A 25,571-nucleotide genomic window follows, 5' to 3' on the forward strand; every position below is an offset into this window, starting at 1 on the left:
CAGATTTCAGTTTCAGAAAGATCCCTCTGCTGGTTGAACGGAGTAGGGCAAGACCAGAGAGACTGAAGGAAAGATCACTACTGGGCAGCAGAGCGATTAGACGAGTCAGCCTGGGGAGGCTGCAGACCTGGGTTTCCTGACAGTTCATCACGTCCTAAGGGGAGACTTTCACTTGACCACCCTCAGATGCCTTGCCTCAGGGCTAGCTTCACTGGCCTGCGACCTGTGTAGTTGCAAAAAATCCCACATGTAGACGTCTGGGCTCTGCACCTGGTTTAATGCCCTGCTGTTCCTCTCTTGAAATTATTAACAATTTTTTTTTTTTTTAGGGCCGCACCCACGGCATATGGAAGTTCCCAGGCTAGGGGTTGCATCGGAGCTACAGCTGCCAGCCTGCACCACAGCCACAGCAACGCCATATCTGAGTCGTGTCTATGAGCTGCACCACAGCTCACAGCAATGCCAGATCCTTAACCCACTGAGCCAGGCCAAGGATCGAACCCGCATCCTCATGGATACTCCCCAGTTTCGTTTCCATGGTGCCACAATAGGATCTCCTAAAATTATTAATAATTTTAAAACAAGGAGCCCTCATTGTCATTTTGCAGTAGGCCCCCATAAATTATGTAGCTGGTTCTGCCTCACCTCCGAGTAGATGTAACAAGAGCACCATAGGGTTATTGGGGAAATACAATGAGCAAATACATTTCTATTTGTATTTCTACGAATTCATGTAGAAAGCAGTCTGGCACAAAAGGTTCCATAAATGGAAGCCATTTTTATTACCATCATCGTTATTATTATAGCCCCAAGAAGAAGAGGACGGGTCTGAAATAAAGAACTAGCTGGAGAGACAGAGGAGAAGGAAAGCAGGGGATGGAATGGACAGGATGTCTCTCCAGAGGGCGGAGAAAGTACACAAGAAGTAGGAAGGCCACTGCGGCAGCTTTAACAAAATGGAAAGCAACCTGCACATACCCACAAGGCTACATACAAACTAACGCCCCTTCGGCATTCACAGTCAAATACAACTTTTCTTCTAGACCTAAAGTCTCATTGCTACTTCTGTGCGGGTTTTAGCAATTTCAGAGTGGAGCGCCAAGAAAGCTGAAGTATAATATGTGGCCTGTGGTTCTGAGCAGTTAAAGGAGGAGGCAGATAAGCCAAGGAAGCAATACTTTGAGAAAAGAGAGCACGTGTAGGAGCAGATTTCCACAAACTACCCAAGTTCTAGTCAAATTAATCTGTGACAACTTAAAGCCAGACATTTCAAAGAAAGGCTGAGTATTAAGAAATACTACTGGAGTTCCAGTCGTGGCGCAGTGGTTAACGAATCCGACTAGGAACCATGAGGTTGCGGGTTCGGTCCCTGCCCTTGCTCAGTGGGTTAACGATCTGGCATTGCCGCGAGCTGTGGTGTAGGTTGCAGATGCGGCTTGGATCCCGTGTTGCTGTGGCTCTGGCGTAGGCCAGTGGCTACAGCTCCGATTCGACCCCTAGCCTGGGAACCTCCATATGCCGCGGGAGCGGCCCAAGAAATAGCAACAACAGCAACAACAACAACAACAGACAAAAAGACAAAAGACAAAAAAAAAAAAAAAAAGAAATACTACTAAAGCAAACAGCAGTGTTAGGCTGAACCATCTGAAACTGCCATTTCTGTAGTCGAATCTGGTCAAATATTGGCCATGTCATATTGCTCAATCCAATGTTTTCTGAAAAATAGGAAAGGCAACACTAACCTCGAATATGACAATAGCAAAAAGAATATTATGCTTAAAAGAAGGGTAATTTAGGAATCTTGAAAAGGCCATCATTTATCACTTTTATGATCAGAGAAAAATAAATATTAATTTTTAAATGCAATAATTCAGGAAGGAAGCAAACATTTTAGAAAAGCTATCACAAGAATGGGATCAGAGAGGAGTTCCCGTCGTGGCGCAGTCGTTAACGAATCTGACTAGGAACCATGAGGTTGCAGGTTCGATCCCTGGCCTTGCTCAGTGGGTTAACGATCTGGCATTGCCGCGAGCTGTGGTGTAGGTCGCAGACACAGCTCGGATCCCACATTGCTGTGGCTGTGGTGTAGGCCGGTGGCTACAGCTCCGATTCGACCCCTAGCCTGGGAACCTTCATATGCCGCGGGAGCGGCCCTAGAAAAGGCAAAAAGACAAAAAAAAAAAAAAAAGAATGGGATCAGAGAAGCAATAAATGATCAAACATCCTGGCAAAAGCTATAGCTGAAGAAAATATGTATGGTTAAGGAAACAAATACTATAATAAAAAGTTTTATCTTTGAATTACAGGTATATTAGAGCACGTGTTCAATAACAAAAACGGCAGTTTATTAAAACATGACCTCTGCTTGATAAAAAAAAAAAAAGCAAATTAGTGACTGGGTAATTCCTCTATTTATTATTTATTGAGCTAATAACAAATGCAGAAAGAAATGAGACAGAAGGCTTTAAAACCTATTGGAACCCTCTTTGTGGAACCGGGCCAATCAGATCTTCCAGGCGGTTCTAACTCATGATATAAAAAGCCCTCGAGAGGATTCGGATGGGCTTTTAAAAAATATACACAGCTGCGTGACACCAGGATGTCTCTATGGGGTAGGTTAAATGGCTACCAACAGATACACGGCCTCCAGCACGTTTTAATTTCTTTAATCTTTTTCATTCTAGGTCTAATGATACACTTAGAATGGGATGGGGGTTGTGGGGTGGGTTTTGATTCCCCCTAAGAATATTGACAAATACTGAGGATGACAATTAAGGTGTCAAATATAAGAAAATCAAAGATGAAACGTAACCAGAGGGCTTGGATGAATTTGGTCCATTCTCAGAGCTTATCTTAATCTATCAGCCGCATTTGACACCACAATTTTCCCTTCTTCTTAAAGTACCGTCTTTGTGTGGCTCCTGGCTCACTCTCTCCTGGTTTTACTTCCACTGTCACTGGCCTCCATCTGTTTCCCTTGCAAGGTCTTCTTCCCTTTGCAGTTTCTAACTGGTAAAGGTTCCAAAGGACTGAGTCTGAAAACCTTTTCTCCTCTCTCTCTATACACCTAGGTAATTTCTTCCATGCCTGTGGCTTTAAATAGGACCCTAAATGTTCCATCCCCAGCCTCTCCCTGAGCTCCCAGCATGCATAACTAGCTGCCCATTCACATTTCTACTTGCATGTCTAATAGGTATTTCAAACTAAATACAGCCCAAACAATGCTTGATTCTCCCCTGCCCACCCCCTGGTTCCCCAGTCTTCTCCATTTCATCAGTGTGACAAAAAACTAGGAATCATTCTGTCACAGACCATATCCAACCCATCCAAGGTTCTGTGAACTCTATCTTCAGGGTATATCCTGAATTCTACTATTAATCACCATCTCCACCGGTACCGCCCCCATCTAAGGTCACAACTGTCTCTCGCCCAGATTATGACAACAGCCTTGTCACCGCCCCTCTGCTTCCACTCGCACAAAGCAGCCAGAGTTACTTTTCTATTAATCGGATCCTATCATTCTTCCACTTAAGCCCGCCAAAGGCCTCTCACCATCCTTGGAATGAAATGCAAACACCACCACTTCAAGACGTGGAAAAGGTGGAGAACAATCTTGCAACATCTGGTCCACCTCCTTGAGAAAACTCTTTCAAAGATTCTGTACAGAGATGTTCACTGCAGAAATAGTTTTTAAAAGCATAAAACAGGAGTTCCCGTCGTGGCGCAGTGGTTAACGAATCCAACTAGGAACCATGAGGTTGCGGGTTCGGTCCCTGCCCTTGCTCAGTGGGTTAACGATCCGGTATTGCCGTGAGCTGTGGTGTAGGTTGCAGACGCGGCTCGGATCGCGCGTTGCTGTGGCTCTGGCGTAGGCCAGTGGCTACAGCTCCGATTCGACCCCTAGCCTGGGAACCTCCATATGCCGCTGGAGCGGCCCAAGAAATGGCAAAAAAAAAAAGCATAAAACACCTAATTGTTCCTCAGTAGAGAAACTGAAACATGTGATAGAATGTTATATACTAGTTAAAATAAATAAATTAGATATATGGCCTGACTACTTTCATGTTTGACCGACAGCATTCAAGTCCCACCACTCTCCCTTTCCCGTCTGTCCCAAGCCCCCTCTGCTGGTGCTGGGCAGGGAAGTTTAGCCTTCTTGGTGGAACCCTCCCTCTGCCTCAGTTGCTAACCGCAATAAAAACCAGAGTGACGACCCTCACCTTCACTCTTTTTCACGCCAGACCAAACCCAAACTCTTCTTCTGGGAATTTCATTTTTTTATCATGTCAATGTTTCACTTATTTTCTTTTCAGCTTTACTGAGATGTAATTGACATCATCACTGTGTAAGTTGAAGGTGTACAATGTGTATATTGGATACATTTATATATTGCAATATAATTACCACCATGGCCTTAGCACCTCCATCCTGTCACATTAATTACCATTTCTTTTTAGTGGGGAAAACCTTTACCCCCTCTCTTAGCAACTTTCAAGTCTACAATACAGCATTACTGGCTATAATCTCCATGCTGTATATTAGATCCCCAGAATCCGTTAATCTTACAACTAAATATTTGTGCCCTTTGACCCAATATTTCTCCTTTTCACCCTACTTTCCCAGCCCCTGGTAACTGGCTACTCTCTGTTCTCTGAGTTCTTTTGATGTGCAGAAGCTTTTAAGTGTAATATAGCCCCACTTGTTGATTTTTGCTCTTGTTCCTTGTGCTTTGGGTGTCATATCCAGGAAACTGCTGCCAAGACCAATGTCAAGGAACTTTTTCCTTCCGAGAAGTATTTTTGATGTTGACAATGTGAGTAAATATTTTATATCCATTGGAATCTACGAGTCAATGTAGGCATCCTAATATCCATAAATTCCTGAGTGGGGGAGAAGAGAGGCGCTTCTGAGCATCCAGCAAGGAATGCAGGTATCCATATAAAACACATACCAATGAGATAAACCTTGAAGCATAATGTCAGCTAGGCTTGGGGTGGGGGTGGAAGGTGAGGATATATGACAGAAATGATACTGTATAATATAATTTATGTAATTAGCTGTTCTATTTCTAGTAATTTTTGTTGTTTTAAAGTCTATGCTATTGATTTTTCCTTTGGTATTTGCATTATTATATCTTTTGCCATCCTTTTGTTTTCAGTCTTTCTATATACTTAGATTTTTATGCACCTCTTATAAATGGCTAATTTTAAAAGTAATTTAGGAGCTCTCACTGTGGCACCATGGGTTAAGAATCCAACTGCAGCAGTTCAGGTCTCGGCAGAGGTGCATGTTCAGTCCTCAGCCTGGTACAGGGAGTTAAAGGATCTCATGTTGGAGTTCCCATTGTGGCACAGCAGAAACAAATTTGACTGGGATCCATGACGATGGGGGTTCAATCCCTGGCCTAGCTCAGTGGGTTAAGGATCCAGTATTGCTGTGAGCTGTGGTATAGGTTACAGACGCAGCTGGGATCTGGTGTTGCTGTGACTGTGGTGTAGGCCAGCAGCTGCAGCTCTGATTCGACCCCTAGCCTGTGACCTTTCATGTGCCATGGGTGCCGCCCTAAAAGACAAAAAAAAGAGAGAGAGAGAAAGAGAGAGAGAGAAAGGATCCTGTGATCCTGTGTTGCCACAGCTGTGGCACTGGTCACAGCTGCAGCTAGGATTCAATCTCTGGCCTGGGAACTTCCACATGCTGTGGATGCAGCCATAAAAAAAAAATAATAATAGTAATAATTTTTAAAATCTAGTCAGATAATCTTTGTCTTTCAATTGGAACATTTATTCTATTTACACTTACAGGTAAATTTAATTCTAAAAGCTTAGTTTATGCTATCTGTCCTATTCCTTTTTTTTTTTTTTTTTTTTTTGCTATTTTAGGGCCGCACTCACAGCATATAGAGGTTCCCAGGCTAGGGATCAAATAGAAGCTATAGACACTGGCCTACACCACAGCCTTAGCAACACCAGATCTGAGCTATGTCTGCAACCTACACCACAGCTCATGGCAACATCAGATCCTTAACCCACTGAGGGAGGCCAGGGATCCAACCCCCATCCTCATGGATCCCAGTCGGGCTCATTAACTGCTGAACCACGAAGGGAACTCCTATCTGTCCTATTCTTTTTCTCTCCCTTCTTGCCTTTTTTAAGGGACTTCTCTCTAATTTCTATTCCATTCTCTTCCTCTACTACTTAGGCAATTAAATACTCTATATTCTTTTAGAGATAATACCAGATATTTTAACATGCATCATTAACTTATCCAAGGTTAACTTGGTCCTCCTCCAGAACAACACAAAACTTCAGATCACGCTCATCTTAACAGCTGCCCCAGAATTAAAAGCTATTATTGCCATTTTTTTTAATTCTGTCTTTTTTTTTACCCACAAACTCGTACTACTGTATTTAGAAAATCTTTGTCCAATTTAACCACATGTTTATTATTTTCTTTGCTCTTCTTTCTTGTTGTATCTCAGACTTTCATGTGGATCACTTCACTTTTGTCTAAAAAATATCCTTTAGGAGTTCCCATTGTGGCACAGTGGAAACGAATATGAAGTTGAATATGAACCGTGAAGTTGCAGGTTTGATCCCTGGCCTCGCTCAGTGGGTTAAGAATCCGGTGTTGCCATCAGCTGTGGTGTAGGTCACAGATGCAGCTCGGATCCCACGTTGCTGTGGCTCTGGAGTAGGCTGGTGGCTACAGCTCCAATAGGACCCCTAGCCTGGGAACCGCCATAGGCCGTGGGTGCAGCCCTAAAACGACAAAAGACAAAATAAATAAAATAAAATATATCCTTTAGACCAGTGCTGTCCAACAGAGATATAATGAGAGCCCATGTATAATTTCCAATGTGCTCCTCATCAATTTGTGTTAATTTTAAAGAAATAGATGAGGTTGACTTTAATAAAACAAAAATATCCCATGACAAATGTTTGATTTGATGCATTTTTTCTTAGTAAAAACACAAGTGTGTAAGAATTATCTTTTCTCAAAGATTATCTTGTCCTTGCTATCTTGGAAATTAGTACGCTTCAATTTCCAAGATAAAACAAGAAAGGATTCTCTTAGAAAGTTGCCATATTAATAGACAGCTGTGTGTGTGAACTTAGTGAATATTGAAATCTTAAGGATTCAGGATAACCTGACAACTGAGTTTTAGTTAGGCTGATCTATTTCACGCCTACTCTCTTTCAAGGTTTATAAGCTGTATTATACAAGTATTATTATATAGCCTATGCACATTCCTGAGGTTTTCAGAGAAAACTCTCTGACATCAGAGCTGGAGCCAGGGATCAAACCCGCTAGAGCCAGCATGTACCAACTAACAACAGCAAATTGTTAAATATCAGGAATTTTGTAAGTTAAACCACTGGTAGCCAAAAATTGGCCTTAGTGGGAGTATTTGACCCATAGAAATCAACAAACACTACAATTCAGGGCCTTCTTCTTCTGAAGCATACCACTAACACAGCCATTTAAGATTCATCTTTATTTATACTGCTGATTTCTCTTCTCAACTTCACTATGTAATGCACTGTTTTTGTAATTAGCAGGAAGTGACCAATGAATAGAATATAAAAGGAATGTAAAGGATCTCAAATAGCATTTTTTAGCAAAACAAAACAAATTAAGATTGAAAATATCAGATATTATTATATGCAGTAAAGATAAATATTATTTTGTTTCCATTCTTTCTTTATTTATATTTGCACGACATATATGTCCAGGTTGTCTTTGGCTTGAATTAAAAGGTTGAAAGCCACCGTTATGAGGCTAAGTTTGGCAAGATATAAAATTGTACCTATTTTTGGAATTCCTGTCATGACTCAGTGGTTAACGAATCAGACTAGGAACGATGAGGTTGCAGGTTCAATCCCTGGCCTTGCTCAGTGGGTTAGGGATCCGGCGTTGCCATGAGCTGTGGTGTAGGTCACAGATACAGCTTGGATCTGGTGTTGCTGTGGCTCTGGCGTAGGCCGGTGGCCACAGCTCCGACTGGACCCCTAGCCAAGGGTGCAGCCCCAGAAAAGACCAAAAAAAAAATTGTACCTACTTTCAAGTAAGCACTCAAAGTGTACACCTAAAAACCCATGAAGTTGGGGAGTTAGTGTTACTGGATACACAGTTCAATTTAGAAAGATAAAAAAGTTCTGGAAAGGGTGATGGCGGTGATTGCAGAACAATGTGAATGTACTTAAGGCCACAGAACCGTGTACTTAAAATGATTAAAATCATCAAATTATTTATAGATTACCACAATTTTTAAAAAACTCATGAAGAAGAACAACAAAAATATTGATATTTTCTATCACTGTGTTCATATAACATTCATAATACTAACAAACATTCTTATTCAGGATACATCGTTTAAGTGGCAAAAGTATACAAAAATACTGTTATCTGATTTATATAACTAATTAATACCTGAAATCAAAACAAAAATTTTTTTGGCCATGCTTGTGGCATGTGGAAGTTCCCATGCCACAGCAGCCACCCAACTGCTACGGCGACAACACAGGGTCCTTAACCTGCTATGCCACAAGAAAGCTCCCTCTAACTATTTTTAAGAGAAAAAAAAAGTCATATAAATACCCCTAAAGGAACTTCTGGTTCATAATAATGAGTTAGACTCCATATGAATATATCAGAAGAAACAGACATTTTTCTACCTGGAAATGTTACATTCTTTCTGACTCTGTCAGAAGAAGAATAGAATAAAACATTAAAACAAAAAGGATGACACTGGAAATTTCTGAAAATCTGAAAGTTTTTATAAGTGAGTGGGTAAATTTTAAATAATCAATTGATTGATTAACGAATTAACTAAAAAAGCAAACCACTGCAGAACAATGGATGGCCTGGCATTCCAGTAAGAGGGTGAAGTGGTATATTTCAGAGCTTCCATATGGTTCCCAGTTCAGACATGACATGAACTGAAGCCCCAGTTATGATGGCTGATTGGGAGACTATCTCCAGAAGGAAGGGCCAGTGATCCTGTTCCACTTTCCCACAAAAGTGGGACCTCTGCTACATCATTTGCTCCAGCTAATGGTTTTCTGAAAAGATCATAGGATTTTTCTGTTTCAATTAGAGGGCCAGGAAAAAAATGTTAATCCAAAATTATGATCCGTGTTACAACACGGATGAACCTTGAAGACATTATGATAAGAGAAATAAACCAGACTAAATATAAAAGGAGAAATAATATGCGATTGGAGTGCCCTTCGTGGCTCAGCAGTTAACAAACCTGACGGAGGATCCATGAGGATGTGGGTTCAATCCCTGGCCTTGCTCAGTGGGTTAAGGATCCAGTGTTGTCATGAGCTATGGTGTAGGTTGCAGACACAACTTGGATCCCGCATTGCTGTGGCTGTGATGTAGGCCAGCAGCTGCAGCTCCGATACTACCCTTAGCTTGGGAGCTTCCATATGCCATAGGTGCAGTCCAAAAAAAGAAAAAAAGAAAAGAAATAGTGTGTGATTTCACTTACATAGGAACCTAGGGTACTCAATTCACAGAGACAGAAAGTAGAATAATGATTGTCAGATGCTGGGAGGAGGAAAGCATGGGGAGTTATTGTTTGATGAATACAGAGTTTCAATTTGGAAAGATAGAAAAATTCTGAAGATGGTGGTGATGGTTGAACAACAATGTGAACATATTTAATGTCACTAAAATGTATGCTTAAAATGGTTAAAATGTTAAATTTTACGCTATGCATATTTTATCACAATAACAAAAATTAAAATCTAGCTTTCTGTTGTTTTCCAGAGATATATCTATAACAAAAGAGCTTTTAAAGATAGAAAATAAAAAGCAGGAAAAAAGAAAAATCAAAAGAAATCCAGAACAACTGTATTATAAATAGACAAAACAGACACTAAAAGAAAAAAAATAATAAAGGGGCATCAAATAATAATAAAAGGAAGAAATTGCCAAGAAAGCAAAACAAATCTTAACTTGCTTATATCTATTATATCTAACTATATATATATGTGTGTGTATGTATTGTGTATATATATATATAATGTAGAAAGCAAATATTATAATAAAGATTTAAACCACCACTTTCAGGGAGTTCCCGTCGTGGCGCAGTGGTTAACGAATCCAACCAGGAACCATGAGGTTGCGGGTTCGGTCCCTGCCCTTGCTCAGTGGGTTAACAATCCGGCGTTGCCGTGAGCTGTGGTGTAGGTCGCAGACTCGGCTCGGATCCCTCGTTGCTGTGGCTCTGGCGTAGGCCTGTGGCTACAGCTCCGATTCAACCCCTAGCCTGGGAACCTCCATATGCCGTGGGAGCGGCCCAAGAAATAGCAACAACAACAACAAGACAAAAAAAAAAAGACTGAAAAAAAAAGAAAAAAAAAAAAAAAACCACCACTTTCAGAAATTGACAAATTGAAAAGATTTTTTTAATTTGTAATGACAGAAGATTTAAACATTATAAATAATAAGATTGAAATAATAGAAAAATATAGAACCCTACACTTGACAATTATGGAATACACATTATTTCTACCAACATGAAAGAGATAACAAAAAGAAGAATGGATACCTTTTCACAAAAAAGGCTGGGGGAAAAAGAATTGGTATATAAAGAACACTCCAAAACCACAATCCAATAAAATTGGATGCTCACAAAAAAAGATATTCCCCAGAAGTGACCCATGAAGTACTAGCAGTTTAGGTAATTCAAAACAATCCTCCAAGGACAACTAATAAAGCTGAATTAAACATGATTTTTAAAAATCTTCTTAAAAGCAGAGGCCCACTAAAAAGAGAATGAAGAATTACCAAACCAAAATCTAGGAGGTTAGAAACCCAAAGAAATAACCTAGCATTCAATACCCCTTTTATCTGCATGGCATCTAACATAAGGCAAAAATACAAAAACAGTTATAGTTATGAAATAAGGGAGATAAAAATGAAATCACAAGATCAACACAAAGGAGGAAACCTGACAAACACTCATCCATTTAAGCTAGGACAAGACCCCAAGACTTTGCTTTTTCTGGGTTAATTCTGAGAACCTCAGCCTTGAACTTGCTGTAAGGTAGTCCTAAACTAGCAGGGCCTGCATGCTACCTGTAAAGCAAACAAAAATTCTTCCTGGAAGAAGATTCTATTGTCCCATGTCTCAAAATTTTGCTACAAATATGTATTTAAATACAACGGACAGAATACAGTCAAAGAGAACTAAGCATTCAAGGGGTAAAAAGACCCTATCATCAAGAATCAGCAGGGGAAAAAAGAGACAACAGAAAGACTTCAATACAAGAGCCTTAGATATTAGGATTTTCAGACCCAGATTATAAAATCACTATTTTTACTATGATAAAAAAAAAGAAAAAAGAAAGAAAGAAAAAGCTGCAAATGTCATCAGGGAACTGCATACTTTAAAAAGTGGCATCACAGAAGTGAAAAGGAATCAAATGGAAGTTGCACAACTGAAAACTAATAAACACAAGTACAAGTTCAATGGACAGATTTAACAGCAAATTAGACACAGCTGAAGAGGTCACTGACAAACCAAAAGAAAAGTCAGAAGCAACTATCCAGAATGAAGCATGAAGAGAATACATATAAAATATAGATGAAAAGGAACAAGCACAGAGAACACAGTGAGAAGGTTTAATATACATTTAATCAGAATTCCAGATAAGAGGAGAGAGAATAAACAGAGGCAATATGTGGAGATATAATGAATGAGAATTTTCCAGAACTTACAAAATTCACCAACCCATAACTTCACAAAGCTTAACAAATTCCAAAGCAGATAAACAATTTTTTTTAATCCACACATAGACACATCATAGTCAAACTACAGAAAATCAAAGAGAAAAATATCTTAAAAGGAACCAGAGAAAGAGACATGATCTTCAAAGAAGCCACAGCTAGCCTGACTGCTAATATTTCAAGAGAAAATATGGATCCTAGGATATGGTCGAATCATCAGTGTGCTGAAAGAAAATAACTAACAACTCACCACAATGGTATAAAGCCATGATACCTTCAAAAATAGCCTTCAAGAATAAAGGTAAGCAGTAAAGAAAACTCCACTTACAGCAACGACAAAGATAAAAGACCTAGGAATAGATTTAACAAGAAATATGTAAAGCCCATGTAATAGATTTATAAAATATTCCTGAAAGACGTTAAAGGAGACTTGAACAGATGGAAAGATATCCTTTCTAGCAATATCCCCTGTTCTTGGAAAGGATGGAAAAATATCATAAAGATGTCAGTTCTCCGTGAAGTTAATTTAAAATTTAAATTCAGTCTCGATAAAAAAGACCAACACGATTTTTTTTTTTTTTATGGAACTGGGCAAGATGACACTAAACTTGATATAAAAAAATAAAAAGGTAGGAGTTCCCATAGTGGCTCAGGGGTTAATGAACCCAACTAGGAACCATGAGGTTACTGGTCCATCCCTGGCCTCGCTCAGTGGGTTAAGGATCCGGCGTTGCGTGAGCTGTGGTGTAGGCCAGCAGCTGTAGCTCTGATTAGACCCCTAGCCTGGGAACCTCCGTATGCCACAGGTGCATCCCTAAAAAAGACAAAAAAAAAAAAAAAAAAAGTAGAAAAATTAAAAATAAAAAAAAAAAAAAAATACTATCAGTAAAGCATAGGGGATTTTCAGGACAGTGAATATATTCTGTATGATACAATAATAAAGGGTACAGTGTGTCCAAACTCACAGACTATACAGCACCAGGAGTGAACCCTAATGTAAACTATAGACTTTGGTTGATTACAGTGTGTCAATGTAGATTCATCAGTAATAACAAATGTACCACTCTGATGAGAGATGACGGGAAGAGGGGAGGTTGTACATGTGTGAGGCCAGTGGATATATGGGAAATCTCTGCACCTTCCTCTCAGTTTTGCTGTGAGAACCTAAAACTGCTCTAAAGAAATGAAGTCTTTATAAATATATAGCAAGAAAGACAGGGAACTATGTCCAATTTCTTGGGGTGGAACATGATGGAAGACGGTATGAAAAGAGAATGTATGTATGTATGACTGGGTCACTGTGCTGTACAGAAGAAATGAACGCAATGCTATAAATCAACTATAAGAAAAATATATAGAAAGAAAGAGAGAAAGAGGAAGAAAGAAAGAGGAAGGGAGGAGGGAGAGAGGAAGAGATAAAATGCTACAGGAAGGACTAGTCTTATCAGATATCAAAATATACTATAAAGGAGTTCCCGTCATGGCTCAGCAGAAACAATTCTGACTAGTATCCATGGGGTTCGATCCCTGGCCCTGTTCAGTGAGTTAAGGATCTGGTGTTGCCGTGAACTGTGGTGTACGTTGCAGACACAGCTCAGATCCTGCATTGCTGTGGCTATGATGTAGGCCGGCAGTTGTAGCTCCGATTCAGCCCCTCCCCTGGGAACCTCCATATGCCATGGGTGCAGCCCTAAAAAGACAATACATACATATGTATATATATACACACATATACATACATATACATACACACACACACACACACACACACACACACACACTATAAAGATTCTATACTTTGGAGTTCCCATTGTGGCTCAGCTGTAATGAACCTGACTAGTATCCATGAGGGCACAGGTTGATATCTGGCCCTGCTTGGTGGGTTAAGGATCCAGTGTTGCCATGAGCTGTGGTGTAGGTCGAAGGTGAGGCTCAGATCTGGTGTTGCTGTGTCTATGGTGTAGGCCGGCATCTGCAGCTCCAATTCGACCCCTAGCCTGGGAACTTCCATATGCCACAGCCCTAAAAAAAAAAAAACGCAAGAAAACAGATTCTATGCTTAAAACTATATGGTACATATGAGTAGACACACCAATATAATAGAATAGAAAGTCTAGAAAGAGATCCAAATATAATAAAACTTTCTTATATAATAGGAGTTTCTGTTGTGGCTCAGCAGGTTAAAAACCTGACGAATCTGGTATTAAGAATCCAGCATTGCTGCATGCTTCAGTGTAGGTCTCAAATGTAGCTCAGATCTGGTGTTGCTATGGCTGTGGTGTAGGCCTGCAGCTGCAGCTCCAATTTGACCCCTAGCCCAGGAATGTCTATATGCTGTAGATAGGACCCTAAAAACAAAATAAAACTAAAATTAAAAAATAAAACTTTATTATATAATAAGGGTGGCATTTCAAATCACAGGAGAGTAAATGGAGTTTTTAATAAATGTTACTGAGACAATGAAGTAACCATTTAGAAAAAGTTAAATTAGATCTGTGCCCCACAGAATACACAAGAATAAACTCTGAAAGGATTTATTCAGAAAGGATTTCAGCTGAGCCACAATGGGAACTCCAAAGTATAGAATCTTTATAGTGCATATATATATATATATATATATAAACATATACACACACGAACACTTTTTTTTTCTTGTCTTTTTAGGGCTGCACCCATGGCATATGGAGGTTCCCAGGGAAGGGGTTGAATCGGAGCTACAACTGCCGGCCTACATCATAGCCACAGCAATGCAGGATCTGAGCTGTGTCTGCAACGTACACCACAGTTCACGGCAACACCAGATCCTTAACCCACTGAACAGGGCCAGGGATCGAACCTCATGGATACTACTCAGAATCGTAATTTCCCTGGCTCCTCTGAAGTTAACACAGCAGAATGTCTACAAAGCATATGTTTCTCACCCCAAAACACACAAAAAATAAAAAGTATGCAATGTGGTTTATTGTGTTTTCTAAGAATATAACATAACAACAACAACAACAAAATACCAATTAGTGGAATAGTTTTAGTAGAAAGGCAATTTAATTTTATCCATTTCTTACTCTGTAAGTGAAATGCTTTAGCTCAAACAGTACAGTGAAAGTTGCCTCAAAAAAATTACAATATAGTTAAAACTACTTGCTGCTAACCCTGACATTTGGCCTGGACTAGGGATCAATTCCCGGTTTAAACGTACAGGCAGATAATGAATAGATTTAGAAAGCACAGGCTGTATGATGGAATTTATACCATGACCCTGACCTAGAGGGCAGCATTATGGTAACTATTTTTAAGAATTACAACATAGAGCTCATTATGTGTCAGTCACATTACGATTTACAAAATAGCTAAGAATGGATTTGGCATTAACTTTATAATAAATGGAATCATCATCCCTACAGACAAGGATGTAATTTTACTGCATATGAAAGGGAAATATACATCGCTTTCTCCTAAAGACCGAATGAATCATGAAACTTAAATTCTTTTTAGAAAATCATCTTCTGTTGCTCCCCTACCCTTATGCCAGCTGAAGTGAATAGCTAATTATTCCCCAAAGGGACAGCAAACAGACAAGAGAAGACAGACAGACAGACAGACAGACAGACACACACACACACACACACACACACACACACACACACACTCTCTCCCCGACCTCACCTCTCTCTCCCCTGTGCTTTTTACAGGCAGGATAAATGTGGCTACATTGTTGAAATACCGTCAGTCCTTCAAAGTGCATCTCCAGTGCTCCATTGTCCACAACCTCTCAAACAAGATTCTTTCCCTGATGGGTAAATTCTCTGGCATTCTCTTTACTCCGTCCTGTAGTCTGAGCTCTCAAGAGCAGAGGCTGGATTTTATTTCACTCAGGATCACGCCTCACCTGCCCCCCTCGCATGCCTTGCAGAAAGCTTCTCAATTCATTATTACGGGTGACCTTTAAGTGAATGTGCCAATCCCCCAATTTAGTTTGGTGTTTCTACCCAAATATAAATTCACCCTTTGTCGATGTATGTTAAAAGAATAAACAGCCAGTTGAGAGAATACATTTGGGTTTTTCACCTGAAAGTAGGAGCAATAATAACTTAAACTTAGAGAAATAAATCCACAGCCCAAAGCTGTGCTGTTCCTATTATATGCACTACAAACCAAAGCTGTTGCCTTCCAGTACCTGCCAACGCTTCCAACTGGGCCCTTATTTGTATAGAGGGAAGGCCACACAGACTTCATGCTGGAAATCACCAGGCCTTCTCTATCAGGAGTGAAAATATCTGAGCCACCCATCAATGGCTTGGTTATTTAAATGATAAAGAAACAAAGAACATTAAAAAAAAAAAAATCAAGACCACAGCATTCAACAAGAAGTGACTAAAACTTCGTTCATGAGAATATCAAACAAAACTAAGCTATTTTAAAAGAAAGTAGAAATAAGGAATAATGAAACAGGCAAGAATAAAACACTAAGAGCAAAATAAATTTATACATAAGACAACTATTTTTCAAAATTCTTGCTCGGCTTTGGATGTTCTGTTTGCCTCCCAGCTACAAACACATTCTTCACACATGCTGGGAATGCTGCGGAAAACTAGTCAGCATTCAGAGGCTTAATCCACAGTCCCAGTGCTGTGCCTGTGGGCTTAATAGTCAGACAGCCATTTGTCCTCAGGAGAGGTTAGGGGTTGAAATGCAAATATGCAAACAACTGAGTTCTTTCCCTAAGATAGCTGGAAAAAGCACAATCCCTACTGCTATTTTTTGAAAAGGGGGAAAAAGGCTTGCAATCTTAGGGATTTGTTTAAATACGATTTTGAGAGAGAAAACAATAGAAAGGAAAAAAATACACTTGTCCTGGACAAAATCTATACTCTGGAGAAAAGATTGACATATGTGTGACAGTCGATTTACCAGACTCACTAAAGATTTATTGATTTATCAATCAGCGCCTTGGGCACCTGATTCTCCCCGAGGGAAAATTAACTATTCCAACTAAACTAATATATTCTATTATGAACTAAAATGAATGCAAGAATCAATCCTGTCACTTTGTACAACATCCAATTATGAAAAAAGTATGTCTATCCTTTTGGGGATACCTAAAATTAAAAGTTATTTAATGAAAGAAATAATGTATTAAATAATCATAATTGAAGCCAACGGACATTTTTAAAGGATGGCTTTAAAGGAGATAAGTGAATCTCAAAATGTAATTGCATAACTGGGTTAAGAACATGATTTTTTTTTTTTAAGTCAGACTACCTGAATTGACTGCTCCCGCTCCCATTTAGTAGAAGCATTCTCTTGGACTTCTCAAAGCCTCAGTTTTGTCACCTGTAAAGTGGAGAGATACAATTGTCCTTAGGAGAATGAATAATGATAATGAGTATAAATCAGCTTTCCATTATGGTAGTTCCACTTTCATTACTGTCATTCTAAAAGCATGTGAAGTAGACTATGACAATGGTGTGAACAGAACAAGAACAAAGAGGGAGTACCATTGTGGCTCAGAGGGTTAAGAACCCAACTGGTAGCCATGAGGATGCAGGTTCGATCCCTGGCCTCGCTCAGTGGGTTAAGGATCCAGCCACAAGTTGCGCATAGACCACAGATGGTGGCTCGGATCTGGCATGGCTGTGGCTATGGTATAGGCCTCAGCTGCAGCTCCAATTCAACCCCTAGTCTGGGAACTTCCAAATGCCACAAGTGTGGCCTAAAAAGAGAAAAAAAAGAAAAAGAAAAAGAGTATCATTTATCATCCAGTTACATAAGGGTTATGTCTCAACCCACTGCAGTCTCTCAGCGACAGAGCACCCTGAAAAGAATTCAGGATGATAAAACAGGATGAGACACTCTGTGCTTTGGATAAACAGGCCCTAGATAGATGCATATCTCAGGAAGAATTTCAATGACCCCAGATTCTTGCATCTTCCCATGTGTAAAAAAGCATTAAAATCATTAACTTGAGATATCTATTCTTTGTGATTATCAGTAATCTTTTACCAAGATGTATGCCCAAATCTAAGTATTTCCCAACCCAAATGATAATATATATACTGGCTCCTCCCTACCTCTATAAAGCAGTTCCTTGGAGTTATCTCTCAGGCTATAGTCCTCAGTAAGACCTTAAGTTTCCTTTAAGTCAACCATGGACTATAACACAGACAGACAGAACTAAAACAGTTCACAGGGTACAAAATGCCTTTCAAGCTTTTGCAAGGGTCTTCCTCGGTGTCATCTAACTCACAGATTGCAAAGTTTTACGAATTAACCTAGATATATGAAACTTTCTTTAACGTTACTCATTGACCAGAAAAATCAACAGCCTTAAGGCTGCTTTAAAGAAGAGATCAGCAGGAGTTCCTGTCGTGGCGCCACAGAAACGAATCTGACTAGGAACCAGGAGGTTGTGGGTTCGATCCCTGGCATTGCTCTGTAGGTTAAGGATATGGTATTGCTGTAGGTCCCAGAAAGGGCTTGGATCCCATGTTGCTGTGGCTGTGGTGTAGGCCGGTGGCTACAGCTCTGATTCAACCCCTAGCCTGGGAATCTCCATATGCCTCGGGTGCGGCCCTAAAAAACAAACAAACAAAAAAAAAAAAACTCCTTTGGGCCAAATCTGACCCATGACCTACTTTATAAATAAAGTTTTATTGGAACACAATCACACTCATCATTCATATACTGTCCTGGTTGTTTGGGCACCACATTGATGAAATTGAGTAGCTATGACCAAAACCGAATGTGCTAGTATTTTAACCATATTTCCTTGGTGAGGTATGGTGAGACCAGAGGCCAATCAAGAGAGAAACTGAAAAGAGTTTTTATAATTTTGTTACTCATAGTTCCCGGAGGGGGACACAGCACACCATGCAGAGCCACACGGGGGAAGCACCAGGGCCAATCACAAGACAGAGGGACAAGCATCTTTATTATGGTTGCCACAGAAAGAAAAGGATGATACAGAGTCAGCAAGCTTAAGATTGGCTACTCTGAATCATTTCAGGGGCATGGGGGCTGCCCTTGGTTGTCATGTAAGTGGCCCTGGGTAGGTATATAGTCACCCAGAGTATGAGAGCCCCTTCAGGGAGGTAGTTTAGGAAGTCTGGACAGCCAGCTTAAGTGGAGAGTATAACCCATACCTTAAATGTGCTCTGCATAGGTACTTATAGAAAGTATTCAGGAAATTTTTTTAATGACCACACTCATGGCAGTTGGAAGTTCCCAGGCCAGGGATCAAATCCAAGCCACAGCTGTGACCCATGCTGCAGATACGGCAATGCTGGATCCTTTAACCCACTGTGTTGGACCACAGATTGACCCCACACCTCCACAGCAACCTGAGCCGCTGCAGTTGGGTTCTTAACCCCCTGCACCACAGGGGAAACTGGGACTTTTAAATAGGTAAAAAGCTTAATCCAAACTAAGAATGAGGGAAAGAAGCCCTTAGAAGTCATGGGGTCAGTTCTCAGTCCCACATGCCACAGTGAACCCAAACACTCAACTGTCCCCAGGGTGAGAGGGCTAGACACTGTAGCTATCCCCATGGTAATGGGTCCCAGGGGTTAAGAACTCAGGCTCTGGAGCCTGAGAAACCCAAGTTCGAGTTTTCATTCTACTACGTAATAAAAGTGTGTTCCTGAACACGTTACCTACATTGGTTATCTACTGCGGCATAACACGTTATGCCAAAACTTAGCGCCTTAAAATAATTATCATTCATGGAGTTTCCGTTGTAGCTCAATGGAACCTGACTAGTCTCCATGAGGATGCAGGTTCAATGCCTGGTCTGGTTCAGTGGGTTAAGGATCTGGTGTCGCTATAAGTTGCAGCATAGGTCACAGATGTGGCTGGGATCTGGCATTGCTGTGGCTGTGATGTAGGCTGGCAGCTGCGGCTCTGATCAGACCCCTAGCCTGGGAACTTCCATATGCCTCAGGTGCTGCTGTAAAAAGAAAAAATAATTATCATTCCTTATCTCAGTTTCTAAAGATCAGGAGTCCAGAAGCAGCTTAGCTGGATGGTTTTGGGCCCAGGAACTCTCACAAGATTGCAGGCAAGCTACCAGCCAGGACTATAGCCATTTGAAAACTCAAAGGGTGGAGAATCTACCTTCAAACTCATTCCTGAGGTTATTGGCAGGTCTCAATTCCTTGCTGGCTGTTTGGGCAGTGTTCCTTACCCATGGGCCTCTGCATAGGCTCCCATGTATCCTTGTAACACCCTCCATAAAACAAGCAATCAGAGAGAGAGAGCGAGAGAGAAAAAAGCAAGATACTGCTCAAAAAGGAAACCATACTCAGAAGATCCCGTCGTGGCTCAGTGGTGAACGAACCCGACTAGTATCCATGAGGATGCAGGTTCGATCCCTGATGTTGCTCAGTGTGTTAAGGATCCAGGGTTGCCATGAGCTATGGTGTAGGTTGCAGACATGGCTCAGATCCCATGTTGCAGCAGCTGTGGAGTAGGCCAGCAGCTCCAATTTGACCCCTAGCCTGGGAACCTCCATATGCCTCAGGTGCGGGCCCCGAAAGACAAAAAAAAAAAAAAAAAAAAAAAAAAAACCACACTTTTTTTTTTTTTTTTTTTTTTTTTTTTTCCTTTTTTTTCCTTTTTGGCTGACCCTCAGCATATGGAGCTCCAGGGCCAGGGATCAGATCTGAGCCACAGTTGAGAGCTAAGTCACAACAGCAGTAACGCCAGATCTTAACCCACTGTGCCCAGCTAGGCATCAAATCTGCGTTCCAGTGCTCCCTAGATGCCACCAATCCCATTGAGCCACAGCAGGAACTCCAAGAAAGCCATATTCTTTTATATCCGAATCTCAGAAGAAACACGCCCTCACTTCTGCTATATGTTATTAATCCCATAAAGAACCCAGCCCTGGTATAACTCGGGAGGGGATACCAAGTATGTAAATACTAGGAGGTGGGGAGCATTAGGAACCATCTTGGATGCTGGCTAATGCATTACCTAATTTATCCAAGTTTCAGAGCTATCATCTATAAAGTTGGAATAATAATAGTGTGTGGTTCATAAGGTAATTGTAGGTTTAAGTGAGAGAGTTCATGGTAACCCTATCATGGTGCTTGGCACTTAGCAAAACGTGGAGTAAATGCTAGCAATTGTTATCAGCCTCCTTGTTTCATTGTTATCCTACTGCTGCTACTTCCACAACAGTAGCAAAAGGAAAAAACAAAAAAACAAAAAAAACTCTTCAGCACCACAGGGAAGTTCCCTGCCTGTGGCTGCTTCCAGATGAGTTCTCTTTTTACTCTACACAGGCAATTGTAACTCCGTCTGGAAAAATAAACCCCCAGCAAATCCAAACTATTCTCTTCTCCTCTCACCTTGACCTGAAATACCTAAAACAGGTATCCACAATATAATAAATAACTGATCAAACCTATTATTATTTCAGTAGTGGCCAAATATAGTTCCCTTTTTAAGGATAAATCAAAACTTAGCAGAGAATAAAAATTCAATAGCTTAAAATAAGGAGGATTACTCTCTTTGAAATAAAGACATTATAAGAAATTGGAGAAACATCAAAAATATCAATCTGAATTCTTAGGACATTCACCCATTCATCCAACAAATAATTAAGGTGTAATTGCTATGCAGTAGATACTATTCTAGGAGCTGTTTAAACAACCCTGAATACAATTTTTAAAAAATTTCTGCTTTTATGGAATCTGCAGGCTAGTGGGAAAAAAAAAACAATTACATAAATAGGTAAATAATAAGAATAATAATGGCGTATGTTAGCTGGAAATGAGTTAGATCTCAGAAAGCAGGTGGAAATACAGGTTTGGAGATGAGAGGAGAAGTCTAAACAGGCGATATAAATTTAGAGTTTTCATTATAAGGATAATATTTCAATCTTGAGACTGTGATCACCAAAGGAGTAAGAGCAGATAAAGAAAGACCCATGGTTTAAGACCTGGGAGACTTCAGCATTTAGAGATGAGAAAATAAAGAGAAAGAAGCAAAGGACTCTGAGAAGTGGCCAATAAGGCACAAGGAACAGTGAATGGTGTTCTAGAGGCTACAGCTCCAATTTGACCCCTGGCCTGGGAACTTCCATACGCTACAGATGCGGCCCTCAAAAAACAAAAGAAAAAAAGGAAAAAACTCTAAAGCTAGAAATTTTAATAGAATGTGGTAACACAACACAAAAATAGATCAATGGAGGAGAATTTTTAAAAATCTAAAAAACAAGCCCTAGTGTATGTATTGTAATGACAGACACTCACAAAGGCATAGGACCCAGATTGAAGGGGCTTCCACAGTCTAAATATGGGTTAATTTGAGCCACAAAATAATAAATACAAATGAGTCATTAACCATTGAAAAACAGAAATCCATGAGTATATACGAATGATGGAAGATAGATAGATGATAGATAGATAGATAGATAGATAGATGATAGATAGATGATAGAAAGATGAATAGATGAATGCTGGATGGATGGATGGATGGATGGATGGATGATGGATGAAGAACAGGGGAGAAAGGAAGATGCCAAAGACCAACCAGAAAACATGAAAGGAACACTACAGTTAGAAAATTATCATTTTGTAATGATGAAGTTCAAGTCATACTAACCCTTTAGCAGGTCGATTATCATAAGCTGAGGAGTTTAAGAATATGGCAGAATAAGAGGGTCACTCTGACCTTTGCTCTTCTTCCCTGAAACGAGTCATAGATCTCTCACATGAAACGGGTCTTCCTACCCAGGAGAGTCTTTCTTATCAGCAGGAGCTGCGAATTTAGGGCCAAGAAGGCTGTACGAGGAACTTTGTTAAACTAACCCTTATCTTCCTAGTTACTTCTTGACCATTTAATACCCCTAGCCCAAATTACCCTTTGTCCTGGTAATTTGTCACAATTTTATTATTTGTCTAAAAAGGTGTAAAAGTCTCCTGCCTCCCTCCGTTTTTTTGGGTCTTCATTCTATTGTGAAGGCTTCCGTGAACCTGTAAAAATTGAATACAATGTGTGTGCTTTTCTCTTATTAATCTGTCTTTTTAAATTTTCAGATCCAGCCAAGGACCCTAAGAGAATTGAGGAAAACCTTTTCCTTCCTTACAGCAACCGTAGTGAAGATTGGTTAGACAAGGATCACCAACGGGTGCTAAATCTAGGGGGAAATTTTGATAAGGAGCAGGATATGTGCATAGACTTAAAGTGTCTCTTCATAGATGGGTTATAGTTTCAAGGGGGAAAAATAGGACGACAAGGTGACGAGATGATCAAATGAACATCACCACGAGGGGGCAGATGGACACGGCGTGCCTTGAGATGGACCTGCTCACAACACATAACTATACAAATAGTATTCCAGCAAGAATGCTTTTCCCAAATGCGGTCATGAAAAAACATCAGAGACACCCAAAATAAAACATCCTAAATTTTAAAACAAGGCATCAGGAGTTCCTGTCGTGGCTTCGCAGTAGCAAACCCAACAAGGATCCATGAGGAGGCGGGTTCAATCCCCGACATCACTCAGTGGGTTAAAGATCTGGCATTGCCATGAGCTGTGGTGTAGGTCGCAGACGCAGCTCAGATCTGAGCCTTGCTGTGGCTGTGGCGTGGGCCAGCAATGATAGCTCCAATCGACCCCCAGCCTGGGAACTTCTATATGCCATGGGTGCAGCCCTAAAAAGACAAAAAGTAAAATAAAAATAAATAAAATGAGGAATGGTATTTGCTACAGTCTGGATCTTTGTCACCCCCTCATCAAATTCCTCTGTTAGAGGTCATGGTATGAAGAGGTTTGGGAGGTAATTTAGTCATGAGGGCAGAGCTCTTCAGAATGGGATCAGTGTCCTTAGAAAAGAGAGTTGATGCATTAAAAAGAAAGAAATAACAGCATTTGCAGCAACAAGGATGGACCTAGAAATTATCATGCTAAGTGAAGTCAGATGGTGAGACACCAACATCAAATGCTATCACTTACATGTGGAATCTAAAAAAAGGACACGGTGAACTTCTTTGCAGAGCAGATACCGACTCACAGACTTTGAAAAATTTATGGTTTCTAAAGGAGATAGGTTGGGGTGGGGGACTGCAATGAGGGTTTGGGATGGAGATGCTATAAAATTTGGTTGTGTGATCGTTGTACAACTATAAATGTAATAAAATTCATCGAGTAACAAAAAAAAGAAAAGAGAGCTGACGGCTTCCTAATTCCTTCCACCACATGGGGACCCAGTAAAGAAGTCTGCAGTCTGCACCTCCAAAGAGGTCCTTCGCCAGAACCCAACCATGCTGGCACCCTGGTCTTGAATTTGCACCCTCCAGAACTGTGTGTAACAAATTTCTGTTGTTTATAAGCCACTCAGTCTGGGGTATTTTGTTATAGCAGCCCAAATGGACTAAGATAATAACATTCTTTCTAAAATATCACTATCATAAGGCAAAGGTTGCGGAAATTTTCAGGTTAGAGGAGCCTAAGGAGACATGACTACTAAATGTAATATCTGATCCAGACCAGATCTTGTTTGGAGGAAAAGAATGTTACAAAGGATGTTATTGGGTCAAGTAACAAAAGTGGAATGCTGACGGTAAATTAAAGAATTATGCAAATGTACTGAGGTTGATCATTGCACTTTGGTAATGTAAAAGCACATTCTTATTCTGAGGTAATATACATAAAAGTATTTAGAGGTAAAAAGCCATGATGTATGCAACTTTACTCTTAAATGGTTTAGAAAAAAAATCCAATATGTAGAGAATTGATAATAAAGAAAAATGGGCAAAATGTTAATTTGTGAATCTGGTGTTCTTTGTTCTAAATCTAGATTTGCAACTTTTCTGTAAGTGTGAAATTATTTCCAAAGGAAAAGTGCTCTTTGAAAAAGCACAACAGGCATTCCTATCGTGGCTCAGTGGAAATGAATCTGACTAGTATCCGTGATGATGCAGGTTCCATTCCTGACCTCGATCAGTGGATTAAGTGTGTTGCCATGACCTGCGGTGTAGGTGGCAGACGCAGCTAAGATCTGGCATTGCTGTGGCGGTAACATAGGCCGGCAGCTACAGCTCCAATTAGACCGTTAGCCTGGGAACCTCCATATGCTGCAGATGTGGCCCTAAAAAAGAAAAAAAAAAAAGGGCTTCCCAATCAGAAAAAGGGGCACAGGACATGAACAGCAGACAATGAACATAAGAAAAAATAGAAGTTTCCCTTGTGGCTCAGCGGTAACGAACCCAGCTAGTATCCATGAGGACTCGGGTTCGTTTGCTGGCCTCTCTCAGTGGGTTAAGGATCCAGCGTTGCCATAAGCTATAGCATAGGTCGCAGAACTGGCTCAGATCCAGTGTTGCTGTGGCGTAGGCCAGCAGGTAAGTTCCAATTCGACCTGTAGCCTGGGAATTTTCAAATCCTGCGGGTGCAGCCCTAAAAAGATTTTAAAAAGAAGAAGAAGAAAAGAAAAAACGTGGAGTTCCCAGGAGACCCAGGGGGTTAAGGAGCGGGCATTGTCACTGCTGCAGTTTGGGTTGCTCCTGTGGTGCAAGTTCAATCCCTGGCCCTGGAACTTTCAACTTCATGCCACAGGTATGGACGGAAAAAAAAAAAAAAAAGAAAGAAAGAAAGAAAAAGAAGAAACATAGGAAAGAATGTCTAGCCTTAGTAATAATAAAAATGCAAATTAAAATATCTATCGCTTCAATCAAGAATTGCAACATCACCCTCTCAGTTAGGCTCAGCCCAACTTCTCTCACTGAAACCGCACCCTCTTCACTCCTCTTTTCACCTGCTCTGGTTCTTTTTCCTATAGTATGTATTGCTTTCTAATATACTAAATGTTTTACTCACTTGCTAC

General features: G+C 40.4%; 1 protein-coding gene across 8 annotated transcripts in view; it reads right to left on the minus strand.

The window, feature by feature from the left end:
• The window catches only part of LOC100623157, a 267,694-nt gene that overhangs the window by 184,465 nt on the left and 57,658 nt on the right, over positions 1 to 25,571 (minus strand). For all 8 annotated transcript variants that reach the window (XR_002344636.1, XM_021094309.1, XM_021094312.1 and 5 more), the window contains exon 2: positions 17,002 to 17,073. Coding sequence is in view for 7 of the 8 variants with exons in the window: in XM_021094309.1 (XP_020949968.1) it covers positions 17,002 to 17,039 (38 nt within the window). In the remaining variant the exon portion in view is untranslated. The remainder of the gene's footprint in view (positions 1 to 17,001; positions 17,074 to 25,571) is intronic.

This window comes from Sus scrofa, chromosome 6, assembly GCF_000003025.6.
Source record: "Sus scrofa isolate TJ Tabasco breed Duroc chromosome 6, Sscrofa11.1, whole genome shotgun sequence".
In the NCBI taxonomy this organism is placed as follows: Eukaryota; Metazoa; Chordata; class Mammalia; order Artiodactyla; family Suidae; genus Sus; species Sus scrofa.